General features: G+C 43.5%; 1 protein-coding gene across 2 annotated transcripts in view; it reads left to right on the top strand.

Moving 5' to 3' along the window:
- Positions 1-19,025, top strand: part of DPY19L1 (dpy-19 like C-mannosyltransferase 1) — a 60,678-nt gene that overhangs the window by 19,528 nt on the left and 22,125 nt on the right. For both annotated transcript variants that reach the window (XM_080664033.1, XM_080664034.1), the window contains exons 5-13: positions 881-1,001; positions 1,620-1,713; positions 5,413-5,470; positions 9,109-9,200; positions 11,185-11,284; positions 12,745-12,822; positions 13,314-13,400; positions 15,371-15,430; positions 15,963-16,043. In XM_080664033.1, coding sequence (XP_080520159.1) covers positions 881-1,001; positions 1,620-1,713; positions 5,413-5,470; positions 9,109-9,200; positions 11,185-11,284; positions 12,745-12,822; positions 13,314-13,400; positions 15,371-15,430; positions 15,963-16,043 — 771 coding nt within the window. The remainder of the gene's footprint in view (positions 1-880; positions 1,002-1,619; positions 1,714-5,412; positions 5,471-9,108; positions 9,201-11,184; positions 11,285-12,744; positions 12,823-13,313; positions 13,401-15,370; positions 15,431-15,962; positions 16,044-19,025) is intronic.

The raw sequence follows: 19,025 nt of genomic DNA, 5'->3' as shown, positions 1-19,025 counted from the left end.
AGATTTCCTGCAGGACGTGTGTGGAGCGGTGCCCTGGGGTCAGTGCCTGGAGGGGAAGAAGGAAGCAGGGTAAGGCGGGAGGAGGAGTTGGGCTGTGATGCAGCCAATCCCAGGGGAGCCCTGGAGCTGGGAGGGCTCTGCACAGTTGTCCTGCCTGGAGGCAAGGGCTCTGGGACTAGTCAGTCAAAGGATGGAGTTGTCCTTGGGTAGTGAGTGTGACCTTCAGTGAATTTACTCGTTAGCAGAGGGTAGGTCCAGAGAGGGACTCAGCTGAGAGCTGCAGCTACAATCCTCCCAGCTGCTGGGGCAGGAGGGCTCAGTCCTGGAGGTCTGGGTGGCAGTCCACCGCTCGCATGGGGTGCTTAGATCTGTTGGCTATTCTTGTGCCAGGACCACACTATTTTAATTGTAAGTAATACTTTTATGTGTGTTAGGACAGTCTCTTCAGTTACCTCCTTTTTGTAATTCTTCTAGGTAAAAGTTCCTGACAGATACGTGACATTTGTTTAGTATTGTTTTATGTGTATGAATTAATTCGAGGGAGGGTTCACATCTCAAAAATTAGGTCTATTCAGGAAGACATCTCTCTGATTGTTCGACTCCTCTCTGTTCCTCAGTGGCGTTTTATAGCTCTTGACCATATAAATCTTGCATGTTTCTGGTTATATTTTGTTCTTACTGGTGGGGGAGTGTTGAGGACTGACCAGCGAGGAGTCTGTGTTGGGGAGTGTGAGGCTCATCTTACTAGACCTCAGAGATGCCTAGTAGATGGTACCAGAAGGGAAAATTGGACAATGATCAAGTATCTTCAAAATATTCCAGTAATGAAGCTTTTCAGGATAATATCTTTCCTCATCATGTCTCTGTTTTTAAAAATTAGGTCATCTTAGCCAGCTGGTACCGGATTTATACCAAAATAATGGGCTTCACTGGCATTCAGACCAAGATATGCTGGACGGTCACCAGAGGGGAAGGACTCAGTCCCATCGAGAGCTGTGAAGGCAAGTTTCTCTCTGCGACCTTGTCCAGTTTATTGCAGCCCAGTAGACTTACCCCAGACCTAGGGTATGAACAACCACTGTTTTATTCTGCTGATGGACGCGCGGAGTCAGGAATGTGGGCGGGGGTGCAGGGCTGGTCCGTTTCCCTGATGTGAGAGGCCTCAGCTAGTCTCCCATGGCTGGGAAGACTGGTGTCACCCGGGGGCTGCTGCCCTTTCATTCGGGCTCCTGGGCCGCGGTGACTGCGAGGCTGGGCTCAGCTGGGGCGCCTGCCTGTTCCCTTGCCAGGCAGCTTGGCTTTTATATAGCGTGTATGTACCTCAGGGTGGCCTCCCAGGGCCTAGCCTCAGCTTTGACCGGGTCCCACGTAGTGTGGCTTCTGCATTCTCCGTTGAAGTAGTCACACGCCCAGTCAGACCCGAAAGCTGGGGGCGGGTAGACCCCATACTTCCACACGAGGAGTGTCTGTCCACGGCTGCTGCCCTTTCATCTGAGGTCCGCAGTAGTGGTGTGTGTATGGATGGAAACCAAGGCAACCATTTGCAAAATAAGCATGTTTACTATAAATTGTCAGATGCATAAAGTAATGTCTAGAGCATATGTTTTGTTCATTTAAAGGATTGGGAGATCCTGCTTGCTTTTATGTTGCTGTCATTTTCCTTTTAAATGGACTGATGATGGCGATATTCTTCATTTATGGCACATACTTAAGGTAAGACTGTTCATTGAGAATATTTTAGTTTGTGTTTTAATAATGTTTGCTAGAATAATCTAAACAGTGAGAGTATCATTAAAGTGTGGCTCAGTTTTAGAACAGTGCCATTTCTGGTATATCTGCTTGTAGATACAAAATTACTTCCCATTTGGACGATTTCACCATTGTCATGGCCACCCAAACTGAAAATCATTTTAGAGGTTTAAATACAACATGGTGGGCATATGCGACACATTTTAGATATTCGTAACCATTTGAGCATAAGCAATACGTGTTACTTACATAAAATGTAATGGAAGGACCGCTCATCACCAGGTCTGTCAGTGGCTGTTCCTGTGCTAATGGTAAACTCGGAATATGTTTGTGCAGGGATTTACTATCCGACCTGACTTACTCGTAATTGAGCAGCATTCCTAAAACTGAAAGGTTGAGAATCCTCTAAGGCTTTTTCTATTTATCGCTCTCTTTTTTGACAAGTCTCCACGCTGTTTACTTGTTGAACTATTTTACCATGAAAGTATCCTTAGAACGTTCTTTTTTTCTGCTTGCTGATTCTTCGTAGTACAGAAGTGTGGGCGTAGTATATGTATGCTTTTCAATTTGAGTTAATGGGTTCGAATCTGCTATGCTCCCATTGTCTGCTTTGCTTTGGAAGTGTGGCATTTCATTTTAGTGCCTCTGTTGAGTTTTTAGCTTTAGTGCCACTGTTGAGATCTGAGTATATAGCAGCTACTCAATAAATATTTCTCAAGTGAGGTAGCAGGTAGATCAGTTGAGAATATATTTGCATATAGATTGAAGATACTTTGATGCTAAGATTTCTGACTTAGCTCTAAGAAAGTCTTTTTAATGATTTAATTGGGGGGAAACTGAAATGAAAATACATGATTAAAATGTGTGAAAAATTTTGTTTCTGAAACAAGACAACTTAGCCCAGAGTGCATGGTGATCAGGAGAGGAGGCTGACTCGTGGGGAGCAAGCCGTGTGTCTTGGGAGCAAGGAGGGGAGGCTGGGCATTTGGTCCTCCTGCCGAGCACTGCCCATCTGTCTTACGGATGCTTTAATACATTTGGGAGATTAGATTTTAAGTAAGAGAAGTTAAAAATATGGAAATGACATTATTGCTGAGTCGCTAATCTATAGCCATGCTCTTTCTTCATTGCAAGAAGGATTTCTGTGCATTTATTAAAGTCATCAGTCAGTATAATTTTCCTAAGTGCCTGTTAGAACCGTTGCTTCAAAGGCTGAAGCTACAGTACCCACTGCAGAGTGTCCTTAGCTGTCCATTGTCCTAGGCGGTAATGATTGAGGCTGGAGGGCAGACATGCTGTATGGAAGCTCTGAGTCGGGTGGAACCTGTTAACATTGAGTTTTTATGTAATTTTTAATAAATGACACGGGAAGCAAGAGTTACTGCCAGTTCTTTGGTTGCCTTTACATATTATATGTATGTGTGTGTTTGTGTGTTGCAACAAATGTCTTTCAGGGCTGGACCATGGGGTGAATTGTTTTCTCAGGTTAACCGAAGTGGCAGTTGTATAGAGAAGAATGGTTAAGAAGGGATTGGGCAGGAAGGAGACCTAGTAAGTTAGGAGACACTGTCTTGTCTTCGGTGTGAGAATAGAATAAGGTAACGTTTGCAAGGCACCAGCAGAATGCCTGCCCTCAGAACACAGTTTTTAATTGAATGAAGTGAATAAATGAACTGAGGTCAGGGTTGCCGTATGTGAAAGGCACAACAAGAGTGTATTATCTGTCACATAAACTTCATTGGCATTCACTAGTTTAGGAAATACTTTTCCAATGGACTCAGCTGAAACTTTCCCTCTATAGATTCCACTCTTTCCTTAGAGCCGTGGTCGGCAAACTGCGACTTGCGAGCCACATGTGGCTCTTTGGCCCCTTGAGTGTGGCTCTTCCACAAAATACCACGGCCTGGGCGAGTCTATTTTGAAGAAGTGGCGTTAGAAGAAGTTTAAGTTTAAAAAATTTGGCTCTCAAAAGAAATTTCCATCGTTGTCCTGTTGATATTTGGCTGTGTTGACTAAGGAGTTTGCCGACCACTGCCTTTAGAACTAGTTGTTTACGGAAGAAACACACAGATAGCACTTATGTACCCAGCTCTAGTCGAAGGTCTTTACTGTCATACACTCATTAATCCTTAGGGTTAGCCCTGTGAGGTCAGGTAACCGTTTTATAGATGAGGAAACTGAGGCACAAGGACATTAAATAACTCCCGAGGTCACATAGCTAGTCGGGTGCAGACGATTGCTTTGAATCCATGTCACTGAAAAGTGTAGGAAAAAAGAAAATTATAAGGTTACTAAGTGTCAGCACTGAAGCGTCTGCATTCTTACCCCCTCATTTTGTATCTAACGAGCTCCAGGCTCAGAAAGTGAGGGAGATGTATGAGCAAAAGTGGTAGACGTTTAGCAAGCTCAGAGCGCTCTACAATTTACACCATAGCAGCTTTCGTATTTTCTGACAGTTGGTGGTCATATTGCAAAGGAAACTTTTTTTTAACCGCGAGGGAATGCTGAAATACCAACTGATCAACTGTAATGGGGGAAAAATCAATTTTAAGTGTTCTGGTTAGTACATCTTTTCTATGTAGCGAAATAAAAGGACCCCTGTGTTATTTATTCTCCAAGGACGAGGGCAGAGAGGAAGTGCTGGGACACCATCGGGGAGTGATTGGGAGTCACGTGGTGTCACAGCGATGGTAACGCAGCATTTCTTGTAGGAAAGCAGGGCATTAACGCGCACCAGGAAATCCGCCCCCTGGTTAGCTAAGCAGAGCTGTCTGCGCTCGTGGGAGATGTTGCACCATCACCGACATTATGGTGGAACACTGAAGAATTTTGAGGTGGGGAAGACAGGAAATGCAGGAGAATTATAGGAAAATATTGACATCTCACTACATAAAATGAACTACATAAAATTCAGATTTCTGGTAGAATATACCATATACCAAGAGACTTTGTCACGCAAGTGATAAAAAAAAAAAAAAAAGATTTCCCTAATCTTTAATGAGGGAAACAGACAGTCCAATAGGAAAATGGACAAGAATGTGAACAGGCAACTCACAGAAGGGAAAATGCACCTCGTCAAGCAAAAACAAAACAAAAAACAGCCCACTATGAGGAAGCTCTGTGTGACAGGCAGGAAGTACAACTCACAGAAACAGCAAGGACCGTTTCCACCTGTGCCATGGCAGATGGGACAGGTCTGGGCCCCTCAGTCTGTTACAGAGAGGCGGGTGTGGCCGGTATGGCGTTTTCTGCAAAGGTCACATTCTTGGACTTGGCCGGCTCATAGTTAGGTCTGTCCTGTAGAATGAAAGCACCAGCATTTACGTGTGCAAGGGTGTTTATTGGGACTTTTTAAAATGATTACAGTAAGGCATTGAAAAATATCTGTCCAACAACAAAAGGGCAGGACAAATTGCAATTATTTATACTATGTGATAGTTGACATCTGTTCAAAACAGTGCCTTGGGTTACATGTATTGATTAGGAGCAATCTTCATGATAAATTAATTAGAAAATTCCAGAGGCATGTTAATAGCATGATCACGTTAAACGCTGTTTGTAACGGGTCAGAGGAAGATTTGCAAGGGTGGACGCACACTGTGATGGCAAGGTTGGTTGGGCCTGGCCTGGATGCTGTGACCTGAGCGCGTTTTCTCTCCGCAGCGGCAGCCGGTTGGGAGGCCTGGTCACAGTGCTGTGCTTCTTCTTCAATCACGGAGAGGTAGGCAGCCACGGGTTCCTTTCAAAATCCTTGGGGGGTTTTACCTCTAGAAATACGAAGCTTATTCTATGACAGTCAAATATTTTCAAAATGTTAGGAAATTTTACTTACAGAAATGCAGGTTTCTTTTTAAAATTTAATGTCTTTAAAATTTATGATAGCATTCTTGAAATGTTCGACCTTATTTTGATTCGAATTTTAAACACTAGCGTGTATTGTAAGTTAACTTTTCATCATCGTGGTAGCTTTTACCAACGTGGTGAAGAAATCATGGGTCTCTATCGATGCTTTATATAACGTCAGACTGAAAGCTCACGGTTAGCTGTTACCGACATAGCCAGCCATGGGCATAGTTAACTTCCCGGCGTGGGGCTAACTTCCTCTTACAGGAGCTGTATCACACATTTCTGTTTTACTGTATTTACAGTAAACTCTGACAGACTTTAAGTACCCTTCGTATAGTATGTTATTTCAGTTACAAATTTGCCCAGGCCCAAGGGCTTTCCTAGGAGACAGCTTTGCAGACAGCATGGACTCTGCATCCCGCCCCCTGTGCTCAGATCCTGGCTCTGCCATTGGTGGCTGTGGCCTGGACAAGTCATTGCCTCTCACTGGCCCGTGTTTCCTCTCTGTACCTGGGCGTAAAGGTGCGACCCATCTTCTGGGGCTATCGGGGCATGAAGCGAACCCATATGTGTACAGCCTGGGACCATCCCTGACACATGGTAACTGCTCTGTCATTGTTAGTCTGTATTATTAGTAGTAACCTAGTTTAGATTAAAGTGTAACGTAAATTCAGGGTGCCAGTGAAATCCTTTCACTGAATCAGAGCTGTCATTGAATTCCTGGTCATGTACCTCTGACCGGTTTTCTTTCAGGTTAAGTAAGTTTTGTGTGAAGGAAAAGAGAGGTCAGCTTGCCTTTTGAGTTTATACACCAAGTGGCTGCCGTCTTTGAAAACGCACATGTTCAGGAGCTCTACCAGGAGTCACTCTGAACCTAACGGTGCAGTCAAGGTTGCACTTTTAAAATACTGAGTGGGTTGCTAATGGATATTGAATTAACACCTGGTTAGTATTTAGAATCACAGAGATTTAAAGGTGGAGTGATCTTAGCAGGGGTGGGCAAACTTTTTGACTCGAGGGCCACAATGGGTTCTTAAACTGGACCGGAGGGCCGGAACAAAAGCATGGATGGAGTGTTTGTGTGAACTAATATAAATTCAAAGTAAAGGAGCGGAGGGGAGAGCAAGAGAACCGGATAGAACAGCCGGATCCGGCCCGCGGGCCGTAGTTTGCCCACGGCTGTCTTAGAGCATTTGACAGATGATTACAGTACAAACATCAATTAATTGGTTTGGTCTGCGTTTTGAGCAAAAACAAGGAATTATTTGGTTCTTTTTGACTGGATGCCGCTCAGTGTCAGAGTACGGGCCATAAAACATAAAGCACAGCTTCTGTGCGAATGACCTAGGAAGCAGGAAGTGGCTGCCAACCACGGGGAGCACTGGGAGTTCACATAGATGCTGCAGGAAGGGATGGCAGAAACCTATATAATTTTCTTAACAGTGTCACCCCGTAGATTCAATAAAAATGGGAACATCGGAAACCAGGGTGTAAAGAGTGCTGTCTGTCAGGCTGAAAGGCCTGATGTGACCTCAGTGTTAGGGGCTAATTCCGGACCTTCCGTCCTTCCTATAATTTTGATACCCTTGGAGCATGAGCATCATTCCTTACAAAGTCTGTCTAGTTTTTTTTTTTTTTAATATATTTTATTGATTTTTTACAGAGAGGAAGGGAGAGGGATAGAGAGTTAGAAACATCGATGAGAGAGAGACATCGATCAGCTGCCTCCTGCACACCTCCCACTGGGGATGTGCCCGCAACCAAGGTACATGCCCTTGACCGGAATCGAACCCGGGACCTTTCAGTCCGCAGGCCGACGCTCTATCCACTGAGCCAAACCGGTTTCGGCAGTCTGTCTAGTTTTTAACAGTGCGATCCAGACTGTTCAGTTCATCTTTCAGGTGGATAGATGTTTCGTTTTGCAGCTACTTGCTGTATTTGTTTAGCTATGCTGAGCCCTCCCTTTCTACTTAGGAAGAGGTGACTCAGTGTGCTTAGAATTGTGGTTTTGCTACAATGGTCAAGGCAGTCTTGGTACTCACACCAGTAAGTGTAGCTTAGAGTAGAAAAGGACCATTTTGAGTAATGACATATATTAAAATTGAGAGCATACATGGAAGTTTTGGGTAAAATAATGGTGAGAACTCAAGGAACTGAGAACTGTTTTATTATAACTTTATTTTTCAGGTTGTGAGATTTTTCAGACCCTTTTTGTTTCCCGACTTCTAAATACGTTGCCTAAAGTATAGGATTGCTGTCTGGGGAAGGGTGTCTACTCCAGCCATGCCTGTCCCTCAGTTAGTGAACGTCCCACAGGGTCACGTGCTCTGCTCCCTGGCATTGCTGGAGGCTTGCTAACCGGTACCCTTCTTTCTTAGCAGAGCCATTGTAATCATGGAAGCGAGTGGTGTATGTGCCAGAAAATAGTTGTGAATTGTTACTGGCTTTTAAGTTCTATTTCCATTATGTAGTTTGCTCTGAACTTGAGTCTAAGATAGTGTATGACATACTTTTAAAAATAATCTCTCTCAGATGGTTTTTACAAGGGAAAATTTTTGCCTGCACAAAAGAACTACAAAATGTATAATGAGAAAGGATTAACCCAATTATTTAAAACAGAAATTTAAATCTGAAACGTGAAAATTCAATAAAGGAGCTATTAGTTGCTGAGAGTAATGATCGATAATATTGAGGTTGTACATTTCATAATGAAACTACGCAGATGACTTCCAGGTTTCCTCCAGTGTTGATCCTGTCCCTATGGAGAGCTCTGGCTAAGATGCAAGCTCCCATCTGCTCTGCTTCAGATGCTTCCTCATGTGATACGCTGTATGCAGCATGCTTGACCCTTAGCATGATGCAGTTGAACAGCATTGAGATGACCATATAACAAAAGTAAATACTTTTGCCCAATTTGCCTGTTAGGAATTCTATTATGTGTGAAATAGGTTTGTTTTGTTCTTTCGTGATGAGATTTAGAAACTTACTCTCAATCATGACCGATGTTGTTTTATATAAACCATGTTCACAGACGTAAAGATATGCACATATGAAAAGGAAAATCTTTTAAACCAAAGTAATTCAAAGTATATAGAGGGATTGCTTTGGAGGCATATCTAATTACCTTTTTTGTTACCTGTAACATTTTTCTGACCTGTGTTAGTTTCTTAAATATTTTTTAACTGAACTGAGATGAGAATATTAATATAAATGTATCTATTTCTGATTACTTATTGACATAGTTATGTTATTTATATAAGATTTGGAAAGAAATTTGGCTCTTTGTTGTTGACACGTCCTGATGTTAATATTTCACGGGACCCGTGCTGTGTGTCTCCTGCTCCCTAACATTTCTCACTTCCCAGTTCCGCTGTTGGTGGGAACTTGGTAGCATGTTGGGCACACGGTTTAAATTACGTGTGAAAGACTTCTCTGTGCGTGGAAACGGCAGCTTTCACCGGGTGTGTGTGAACCGGTGTGGCCAGCACACCTCACGCTGTGGATTCTCTCTAGTGCACCCGGGTGATGTGGACCCCGCCGCTCCGCGAGAGCTTCTCCTACCCGTTCCTCGTGCTTCAGATGCTGCTCGTGACTCACATTCTCAGGTAACTTTGACTTGTCCCGGGCTGCTGACTCTGTTCCTTCTGTGTCGAGTAGCATAAGCTAGAATTTTTAATCTTCCATAATAAAAACAATCAATATCCTATATCAAGGGTGGGCAAACTTTTTGACTCAAGGGCCACAATGGGTTCTTAAACTGGATCAGAGGGCCGGAACAAAAGCATGGATGGAGTGTTTGTGTGAACTAATATAAATTCAAAGTAAAGGAGCGGAGGGGAGAGCAAGAGAACCCTCCGCTCTTTTGGCTCCGCAGGCCAGATAGAACAGCCAAACGGGCCGGATCCGGCCCGCGGGCCGTAGTTTGCCCACGGCTGTCCTATATAATAAAGAGGTAATATGCAAATTAACTGGCACGCTGTCACAAGATGGCTGCGCCCACAGCGGAGGCAGGGTTCCCGTAATGAGCGATCAGCAGGGACCTGAGGCTGCGTGGCACCGGGGCAGGGCAGGGGACCTGAGGCTGCGCCCCCCCACCCGGCGGGCTTGTCTGGGGACCTGAGGCTGCACCCCCCACCTGGCATGGCTTGTCTGGGGACCTGAGGCTGTGCCCCCCACCTAGTGGGACTTGACACGGCGCAGGGGAGAGGGGGCGGCTGGGTCTGGATCTCGCCCAGTGGGGGTGGGGCCAGCCGGGTCTGGGTCTTGCGTGATTTCGAGGCGTGTACAGGTGGGTGGGGACTTGACTCTGGGTCCCGCGGCGTGCCCCATACTCTGAAGGGAGGAAGATTTTCATATACATTTTACTAATTTTCTTTCATCTCTGACACTTGCATTATAGAGAAAGGGCAAATAGCAATATTAAATTATTTCCTCTAATTCTTTTAATGTGCACGAATTTCGTGCACTGAGCCACTAGTAATAACATAACTAAGATGATGCTGATGCTAGGTGAAGTTCAAAGGTAGTGGGAAAATGCTTAATTTTAGACGGCGGCTTTCATCTTTTGACTATGATCCACAAGGCAGAAGGACTGAATTTTACCTTGTGACCTGGCACACCCAAACATGAGCGAACACAGACAACTCAGACAAGTTTCATGGAATGGAACCCTTATCATGTAGGATGCAATCATACATGTTCGTTTCCCTCCCCTCATTATGGCTGGTTCTTACCTCGTACGTTAATGGGTGACTCATGAGTGGGTCACCTGGATTCTTTAATTGCTTGTTTGGGGGCAGTCTGGAAAGAAAGAGTTGGACAGCAGAGCACAGAGGGAGGTCCTCTGGGGAAGGGGTGCTTGGGGGCATAAAGATGGGCATAAGGGCTCTAAGGGTCCCTTCTCTGTCAGGGGCACACCTTGTGGCCTCAGGATGCTAACACGGACACTTCACTTTGTGGGCATGTTAGGTGTGCTGGAGCTTTGCCTTGGCTCACTGGTTCAGGAGGAAAGCAGTTCTCAAAGCTAACATACAAGATAAAAACACCTCACGCTCCTAAAAATCCCACATTACAAGTACGACCCGCCTTTGAGTCCTCCTCCCTTGTCTGTGTCCTCCCTGAGCAGGGCCCGCTTTTCCCCCACATCCTCCCCAGTGTCCCTCCCTGCCCCCCGCGCCCCTCCCGGCTGCTCAGCTGAGTCCCCGCAGGACTTGCCTGCAGAATCCCGAGCACCGTGTGTGCTGCTCCTGTGCTTTCTCAGGCCCCTCGGTCTCTCCAAATGGGGCTGCTGCGGCATTACACGTGTTTGACTGAGAATTTGCCAAACGTAGTTAGAAAAAAAAGTTCAGTGGCTATGCCGACCCGGTGCCTCTCTCCCCGGCTGGCTTTGTTTTTATAGTGATAATGGGTATTTACTTCTCATAGAAGGTGGTTGTGATTGAGTGTCAGGAGGTATAATTTCTAACCCATTGGCTCACTTTGCCCACTCTGTGCTATAACCAGATCATGTTTAGAGATTCTAATTTGCAGCCGTTGGGAGCCACGCTTGAACGCTTGTTAAACTCTCTGATCCTTATCCATCCTCTCAAGGGCCCCGAAACTCTATCGCGGAAGCTTGATCGCACTGTGCGTCTCCAATGTGTTTTTCATGCTTCCGTGGCAGTTCGCTCAGTTCGTGCTCCTCACTCAGGTAAGTGCTTCTTTCTCTAAACTGACTGACGGGTGGCGTGTTTCATCACGTGCACTCGTTTGTATAAAATTATAGAGCTGAGATATGATTCTAAGTCTAGAATGTTTTTTGTTAATTCTTTTAAACAAAGTTCAGAGTAGAGGAATACGTAAGATTTACTTATAATGGGTGTTATTTACCTACTAGTGGAATGCATTGATTGAACTCACATTCATAGGAATGCCTATCAGCGTTATTCAATATTTGTTAGTGTTTAAAAGAGGACAAGGGCTCTAACTTTAGGTATTCTCTTAGGTGAATGTATTTCTGTATGAATAGTTGTGCATGCTTACACCTGGGGTAAATACACAGAGGATAACATAGGATGGGTAGCTGGACAGTTTGAACTGTGTGGCACTCCCCTATGACCTGTGATCTATGTACCGTCTGTCTCTCCATGCCCTCGTCTCCCTTTCCCTTCAAACAGGTCTGTAGAATAAGGTCATGATTCCACTTGAAAAGAGGGTCCCCCCCGCCACTTCTTCACTGTTACTGGGTCATGTCAGTCACGCGGGCAGCGCAGTGTCCAGGGGACACACCTGGCGAAGGGAACTTGGTTTTCTTGCTAATAGGAAATTCATTGTAGATTCTTGGACATCGGCCACTTGATGAATGGAACTTGGGTCATGTGTTTAAGTATGTAGCTGTTTGCAGACTTTTACCCTGTTTGTGTAGTAGGAGGAGCATAGAATTCAAGTTGAATTTCCTTCTCCACAAAGGAGGGTGGGGAGGCATCATTTGACATAATATCTGTACTTTCCTAAAGGTACACTTTCCCCATTCCATCAGATCCTCGAAATAACCCCGGCATTCTTAGAATTCTTGGTAACTACATACACAATTTCCTCAAAACTATAAAGACAGCTAAAATGCCTTTGTAGTGAAAGTTCTTCTTATTTGAAACTTGATAAATTTGACAACCACCACTTGAATATTTATGGAAGTGAACATTAATAGATATTTGTAAAGCATGACTAACAAGCAGAAGTTAATGTGTTACACACACAGGCATTACATAACTCTTTTTTCCGTTTAATGTACCTCTTCAGTTATGTGCTAATCACAGTGTTTTAGTTAAATTTTAATATTTTTGATTAGGCAAGGCACTTTGTAATTTTACCTGTTGACAATAGAGTAACCCTGACATTGAAATGAGTATTGTTTTGGTTAACCCACAGAGTAGGTAATTTAAATGGTTAATTGAGAGAGCTGTGTATGGAAAAGAAAAATCAACCAATGTTTGCTATATTAATATATTGACCATATTCAATAATAAATTGATAGGTAAGAGGGACAGTAAAGAACTTACTTTCAAAATAAATATAAGTCATTTTGAAACCTGAATTGTATATGTAATTTTCATTCATTGTATGTATTCATTGTATATATAATTTTTTAACTTAATTTTTATTCAATTTCAGATTGCATCATTATTCACAGTATATGTTGTGGGATACATTGATATATGCAAATTACGGAAGATCATTTATATACATATGGTAATGGTTTCTAAATTTGTTTTTTTCCCCTTGAGTTTGACCTCAAAACAAACTCCTGATTAGTATTTGATTTGTTTATTTGTTAAAAATGGTCATTCCATGATTCCACAACTAAAACAAGTGTCCTTCAAACACTGTGACATAATTAACAGACCTGTTTTAAATAGGCCACCCAGGAGTTTTAAGTCAGGTCCTATTTTCTGATTTGAGGCTGTGCCTGACTTACACGTTATCTGTAAGAGGGATAATTCATGAGAGAGAAACACAGAATGCTTAATTCTCCCAGGGCCTCTGTTAAAATGATGAATGGTGTTCATTTGCTGAGTACTGCCTGTCTGGGGACCTTTCAGGTTTCGAAGCGTGGCAGAGCACCTGGGTTGTGATCCCTTTTGAACGGTTTGAATTATTGTTTATTGTGCAATTTCCAGAATAATAATAAAACTTTATTTTGTTTTATGTGCATTAATTATATTTTTCTTGGATTTTTCCAGATTTCTCTTGCCCTTTGTTTTGTTTTGATGTTTGGAAACTCAATGTTATTAACTTCTTATTATGCTTCCTCTTTGGTGATTATTTGGGTAAGTGTTCTTTAAGTACATGGCTGTTTTGAAATTAAAGGGTATCAGTTTCTTTATCACCGGCTTGGGATTTGTGAGGGCTTTTCTGTGAGAAGCATCTCAGTGAATGCAGCTGTCTGCATAGAATACCCACGCCTTCACTCCCAGGACAGGAAGGAAACACAGCAGAGGTTGCTATTGGAAAGCCTTGCCTCATTGGCTAATGTGCCCTTTCTCCTTCCTCATCTTTTCTGTCACCTGAGCTTTGGTCCCAGGGTGAATTTCTTCTTTATCCGTTGTCCGCTCCTCTTTTTGGTTTTTATCCGATTCCTGCTCCGCTCTCTGACCCCCTGTCCTGCCCGTGGCTTCTCCCAGCAGTCTCTCCTCCTCGTTCACGGGATCAGAGGCTCGAGGCCTTGGGTGTTAGGGTTTTCCCCATGTTGATTGGTATGAAATAGTCAGGTAGTTTAAATCAGGTGGTAATTCTGTTGGAGTTTGCTAGATCACTACAGGTTTAGATGATCAGGACACCATGGTAGGGAATTGAGAAAACCGGGAAAGGCCACCTAACTCCTCTGCCACTTTGGTCAGATGACTTTCTAAATATAAATTTTCCTGAATGGAAGGACTTCAGAGGTGCTTATGCCTTTTTTTATCAATGGGTTTCCCCAATACAGAGTTTTGTAACCCCAAGAAGAAAGAAATTGTTCCTGTTTAGTGTAGGTAGGTTTCTGGAAGACCAGCACATGTTGTCCTGTCTTCAATGAAATGGGTTCTACTTCTTAAATAAGGTACAGGGCATTTTGGCTTTCTTGATTTCTAGGACCATTAGCCAATTTGGAACCTCCTATTTCTTCGTCCCATTTTACAAGTAACGTTTATTTAAGGTCTTATTTCCCAAGGATCTGCTTCTCCCCAGTCTGGACCAACACCCTTTCAGGTTGTGTGACCTCAGAATACTTAGTCACAGAGAGTAGCAATTAGCATGAGGTGATGCTGTGCTTCCAACAAGGACCAAGAAAACTCCTTAGCTGAGTTGTTGTGCTCTGAGGTTGATGGTAGTTCCCACTGTCAGCGAATTGTGTTTGTGATGAAGAAATGTGAAAACGGGCTCAGTCCTCTCTTTTACGTGTGTGCGTGGGCAAGTCCTGCTGTCACTCAGCTAAAGTACATCGCACTGGCCCTTGTGCCCAGGGAAGCCATGGAATGGAAGATTGCATGCCAGTAACCTCTAACCTGAGCACATTGCAGGCAACTTCTCCTCGTTCAGTTGAGCACCTGCCGTGTGTCAGGTCTCCTACGAGGTGCTCGACATTGAGGTGTGTCGTAGGTATGAATGATGCGTATTTATGTATAGATATTTCATATTTTTGTTGTGTAAAAACACATGATGCTAACAGTTACAGAATATAGCATGTTTTTGCATATTTAGCCATAAACAAACATTTGCCTATTTTTATTTATAGTTATCACTTTGAAATGTGAATCTTAACACCTTTTGTGTTTGCAGATATTTAGAAACTTGTGAAAAGATTGAATGTGGTTCATGTACTTACGTTCTGATCTCTAACCTTATTTGTGCCAAGTTTGAAGTAGATTTAGATCACGATAGGGTATTATATTTTTGGAGTCTGTCATGTACTTGGACATGTTTATTCTAAGAGTTAATAATATTTACCTTAAGAAAAATCTTACGACTGTAAGGCAAATTCTGAATTTATTTTATACTTCTTGATTCTTAGGTGAGTCAGAGATATAAAATCACTCATAAAAATTAATACATGGTGATTCTTTACAAAGTCGCTAACTGACCTAATCTACTTTGGTTAAAGTGGGCTAGTTCTTGAAGTCAGTGAGCTCGTGGTGATGTTATGTGGAACATTGATAGTGTGCTGGATTTTAGAGTCTTGAGAGTCTTATTATTTAGAAGTATTTTCTGGCACTTGGATTTATAAGTATTAACTATATGCTGTGTTATTTTCTCCATGCAGGGTGTGCTGGCAATGAAACCACATTTCCTCAAAATAAATGTATCTGAACTTAGTTTATGGGTAAGAATCAATCTATTTCAATGCATATGTTTTCCCTCTCTAAAGTATGCCGTTGGTTTTATGTTTTACTTTTAAAGAAATGATGTATTTAATACAGGCGATCTAACAGTTTTATTGCACATTAGGGCTCAATTTCATGTACCAAATTGCCCTCTCATGACCCAATTTAAGGTTAATATTTGATAGGTAGTTAAAGAATTCCAGTTTTATTTATTGTCCATGTTTTTTCCTAAGGAGTGGTGCATGTGTAAGAAACTGTTAGTGGAGGGGGACTTTAACTGCAATTGCTGTATAAATCTTCTGTATAGTATACTACTTTTTATAATAAGTTATACATTTATATTTTTAGTGATCGCCCCTGGATTTTAGAGGAACATTATTTTAATTTAAGGTGCATTTTTTTTAACATTTTCTCTTGGATTCAGTTATTTATTTAGCATGTGATTAAAGCATTTTTTCTTCCTGAGCTGTCTCTGAAATGGCTATGTAAAGCATCAGCTAGTTTTTGTTTTGTTGTGTTTTTCTTTTGTAGGTCATCCAAGGATGTTGTTGGTTATTTGGAACTGTCATACTCAAGTATTTGACATCTAAAATCTTTGGCATTGCAGATGATGTAAGTGCATTTTCGCTTAAACTTGAAAGACTTGAAAAGAATCGAACAGGCTAAAAACAAATTACTTGGGTTATTAAAATGCCACTATTTAAACCAGATTCCAAGATGAAGTCTATTCATCTTTATTTTATTTATTTATTATAGTAGAAGGTAAATGTGACTCTGTATAGTCTGTATTCTTTACAGTTACTTTCTCAGTAGAATTGTTATATTGGTCTTTCCATATCACAAAGATTATAATTTTAAAAATTTATCTTTATTGTTGAGAATATTGCAGATGTCCCCCATCTCCCCCTCCGTTAATCCCCTCCTCCCAGCTCCCGCCCAAATTATAAAATGTTAAGGTGAGAAAACTCTAGGACCTAAGCTCATGTTCTGAGGTCTGTGAGTCCTGGGTTCTCACTGGGTTCTCTGTAACCCCTCTGTCACAATGAAGGCGCTGTCTTTGGAACCTCTTCACCTGTTGGTCATATTATATAGTCTTTTCTTCCCCCCCCCTCGGTTTTCTGGTCAATTCTTGTGAAAAGTTTATTTATGAGCCTCTATATGTAATTTATTCCAAGTTTTATTAAGTGAAGTTTTTGTCGTTCTGTTTTGGTTTTTTGGGTAGGAGAGAAAATAAAAGGAGAATTTTGCTTTATAATATAAATTAAGGACCCTTTGTACCATAATTTTGCTTTGGCTATTTTACTTTGCTATTTAGTAAGCATATTAATTAAATTTAAAAAGAATAAACACAAGAACCAACATGGAAAGAGTAAAAGTAAACCACATATTTTCTTTAATTTATTTTAATTGGCTGTCCTTGGTCCCGCTCTAGCGGATTAACGCCATGGTTCTGGAACTGGGTTCTGTGAAGTCCTGGGACCTCTGTGGACGTGTCCCCGGGGCCCATCACTTCCCAGCCCCCTTGCCCGTCCCCCTTTCACCGGGCAGTTTAGCTTTCATCTCTTACACATTGTACATGGATACAGGTTCATATGAACAAGGGAGTTTTTTGCTGAAAAAAGATTGAAAACAATTAGGCTATTAATGGGTGGTCTAGAACCTCTGGAAAGATTTTAAAAGTATAACACTGTAATCTAAAATGTGTTCATGCGTTCAGTATGTACCTGCTGTGTGGCTGGCAGGAGAGTGCACCCTAGAGACACAAAGCTGATAAGACATGGTCATGTGGGAGAGAGGAGCAAGTCCTCACAGCTACGACACAGTGTGGCTGCAGGAGACACAGTGTGGCTGCAGGAGACACAGTGTGGCTGCAGGAGACACAGTGTGGCTGCAGGAGACACAGTGTGGCTGCAGGAGACACAGTGTAGCTGCAGGAGACACAGTGTGGCTGCAGGAGACACAGTGTGGCTGCAGGAGACACAGTGTGGCTGCAGGAGACACAGTGTGGCTGCAGGAGACACAGTGTAGCTGCAGGAGACACATGTGGCTGCAGGAGACACAGTGGGGCTGCAGGAGACACAGTGTGGCTGCAGGAGACAGTGTGGCTGCAGGAGACACAGTGTGGCTGCAGGAGACACAGTGTGGCTGCAGGAGACAGTGTAGCTGCAGGAGACACAGTGTGGCTGCAGGAGACAAAGTGTGACTGCAGGAGACACAGTGTGGCTGCAGGAGACACAGTGGGACTGCAGGAGACACAGTGTGGCTGCAGGAGACACAGTGGGACTGCAGGAGACACAGTGTAGCTGCAGGAGACACAGTGGGGCTGCAGGAGACACAGTGGGACTGCAGGAGACACAGTGTAGCTGCAGGAGACACAGTGTGGCTGCAGGAGACACAGTGTGGCTGCAGGAGACACAGTGTGGCTGCAGGAGACACAGTGTGGCTGCAGGAGACACAGTGTGGCTGCAGGAGACACATGTGGCTGCAGGAGACACAGTGTGGCTGCAGGAGACACAGTGTGGCTGCAGGAGACACAGTGTGGCTGCAGGAGACACATGTGGCTGCAGGAGACACAGTGTGGCTGCAGGAGACACAGTGTGGCTGCAGGAGACACAGTGTGGCTGCAGGAGACAGTGTGGCTGCAGGAGACACAGTGTGGCTGCAGGAGACACAGTGTGGCTGCAGGAGACAGTGTAGCTGCAGGAGACACAGTGTGGCTGCAGGAGACAAAGTGTGACTGCAGGAGACACAGTGTGGCTGCAGGAGACACAGTGGGACTGCAGGAGACACAGTGTGGCTGCAGGAGACACAGTGGGACTGCAGGAGACACAGTGTGGCTGCAGGAGACACAGTGGGACTGCAGGAGTCACAGTGTAGCTGCAGGAGACACAGTGTGGCTGCAGGAGACACAGTGGGACTGCAGGAGACACAGTGTGGCTGCAGGAGACACAGTGTGGCTGCAGGAGTAGTGCCCGCTGCAGGGAGACAGTGGGGCTGCACCAGCACTGAGACACAGCGGGCCAGGGAGACTCCTAGCAGACAGCGGGGGAGGGTGGGGGGGTGGGAGCAGAAGGTGACTGAGTCACCAGGATGCGGACAGTGAGCAGGGAAAAAAGTGAGAGAGCCCAAGTCCTAGGTTTGTGGAATTTGTCGCCTCACTGGGGAAGACAGACTAGTTAAGGCGTTGATTCAGGTTGAAGTTTTGCATTTATGTGAAACGGTCTTTTCTGTTTTACTCCGATTCCTTATTTGGAATTGGAATGGGCGTTATGTATTAATATTTTCAAGCACCACCTCTTTGGCCTTGTTGTGTTTCCCTCTGTCACCAGTTCTGTCATCCTTGCTGCTTTGGGCTTGTTCTGTAGCTTTTTCTGATGCTTGAGGGAAGTGTGTGGCTCCTTTGTTTCAGCCTCTCTTATTTTCCAATAAATGCTTTAAAGCTATAAATTTCCGCACAAGCAGTACTTTTTGTGTCTCTTACAATGAACTCTTTCATGATTCTCTTTTTAACCTCAAGGTTAAGTTTTATGTTATTTAATTTCTAGCCAACAGGGTTTTTAAAGCCCTTTATAGTTATCATTTTCCGATTTTATT

The sequence above is a fragment of the Plecotus auritus genome (genome assembly GCF_963455305.1).
Source record: "Plecotus auritus genome assembly, chromosome: 4".
NCBI lineage: Eukaryota > Metazoa > Chordata > Mammalia > Chiroptera > Vespertilionidae > Plecotus > Plecotus auritus.
Note: the sequence above shows the minus strand (reverse complement) of the source record. Positions and strands in the feature narration are given on the sequence as shown.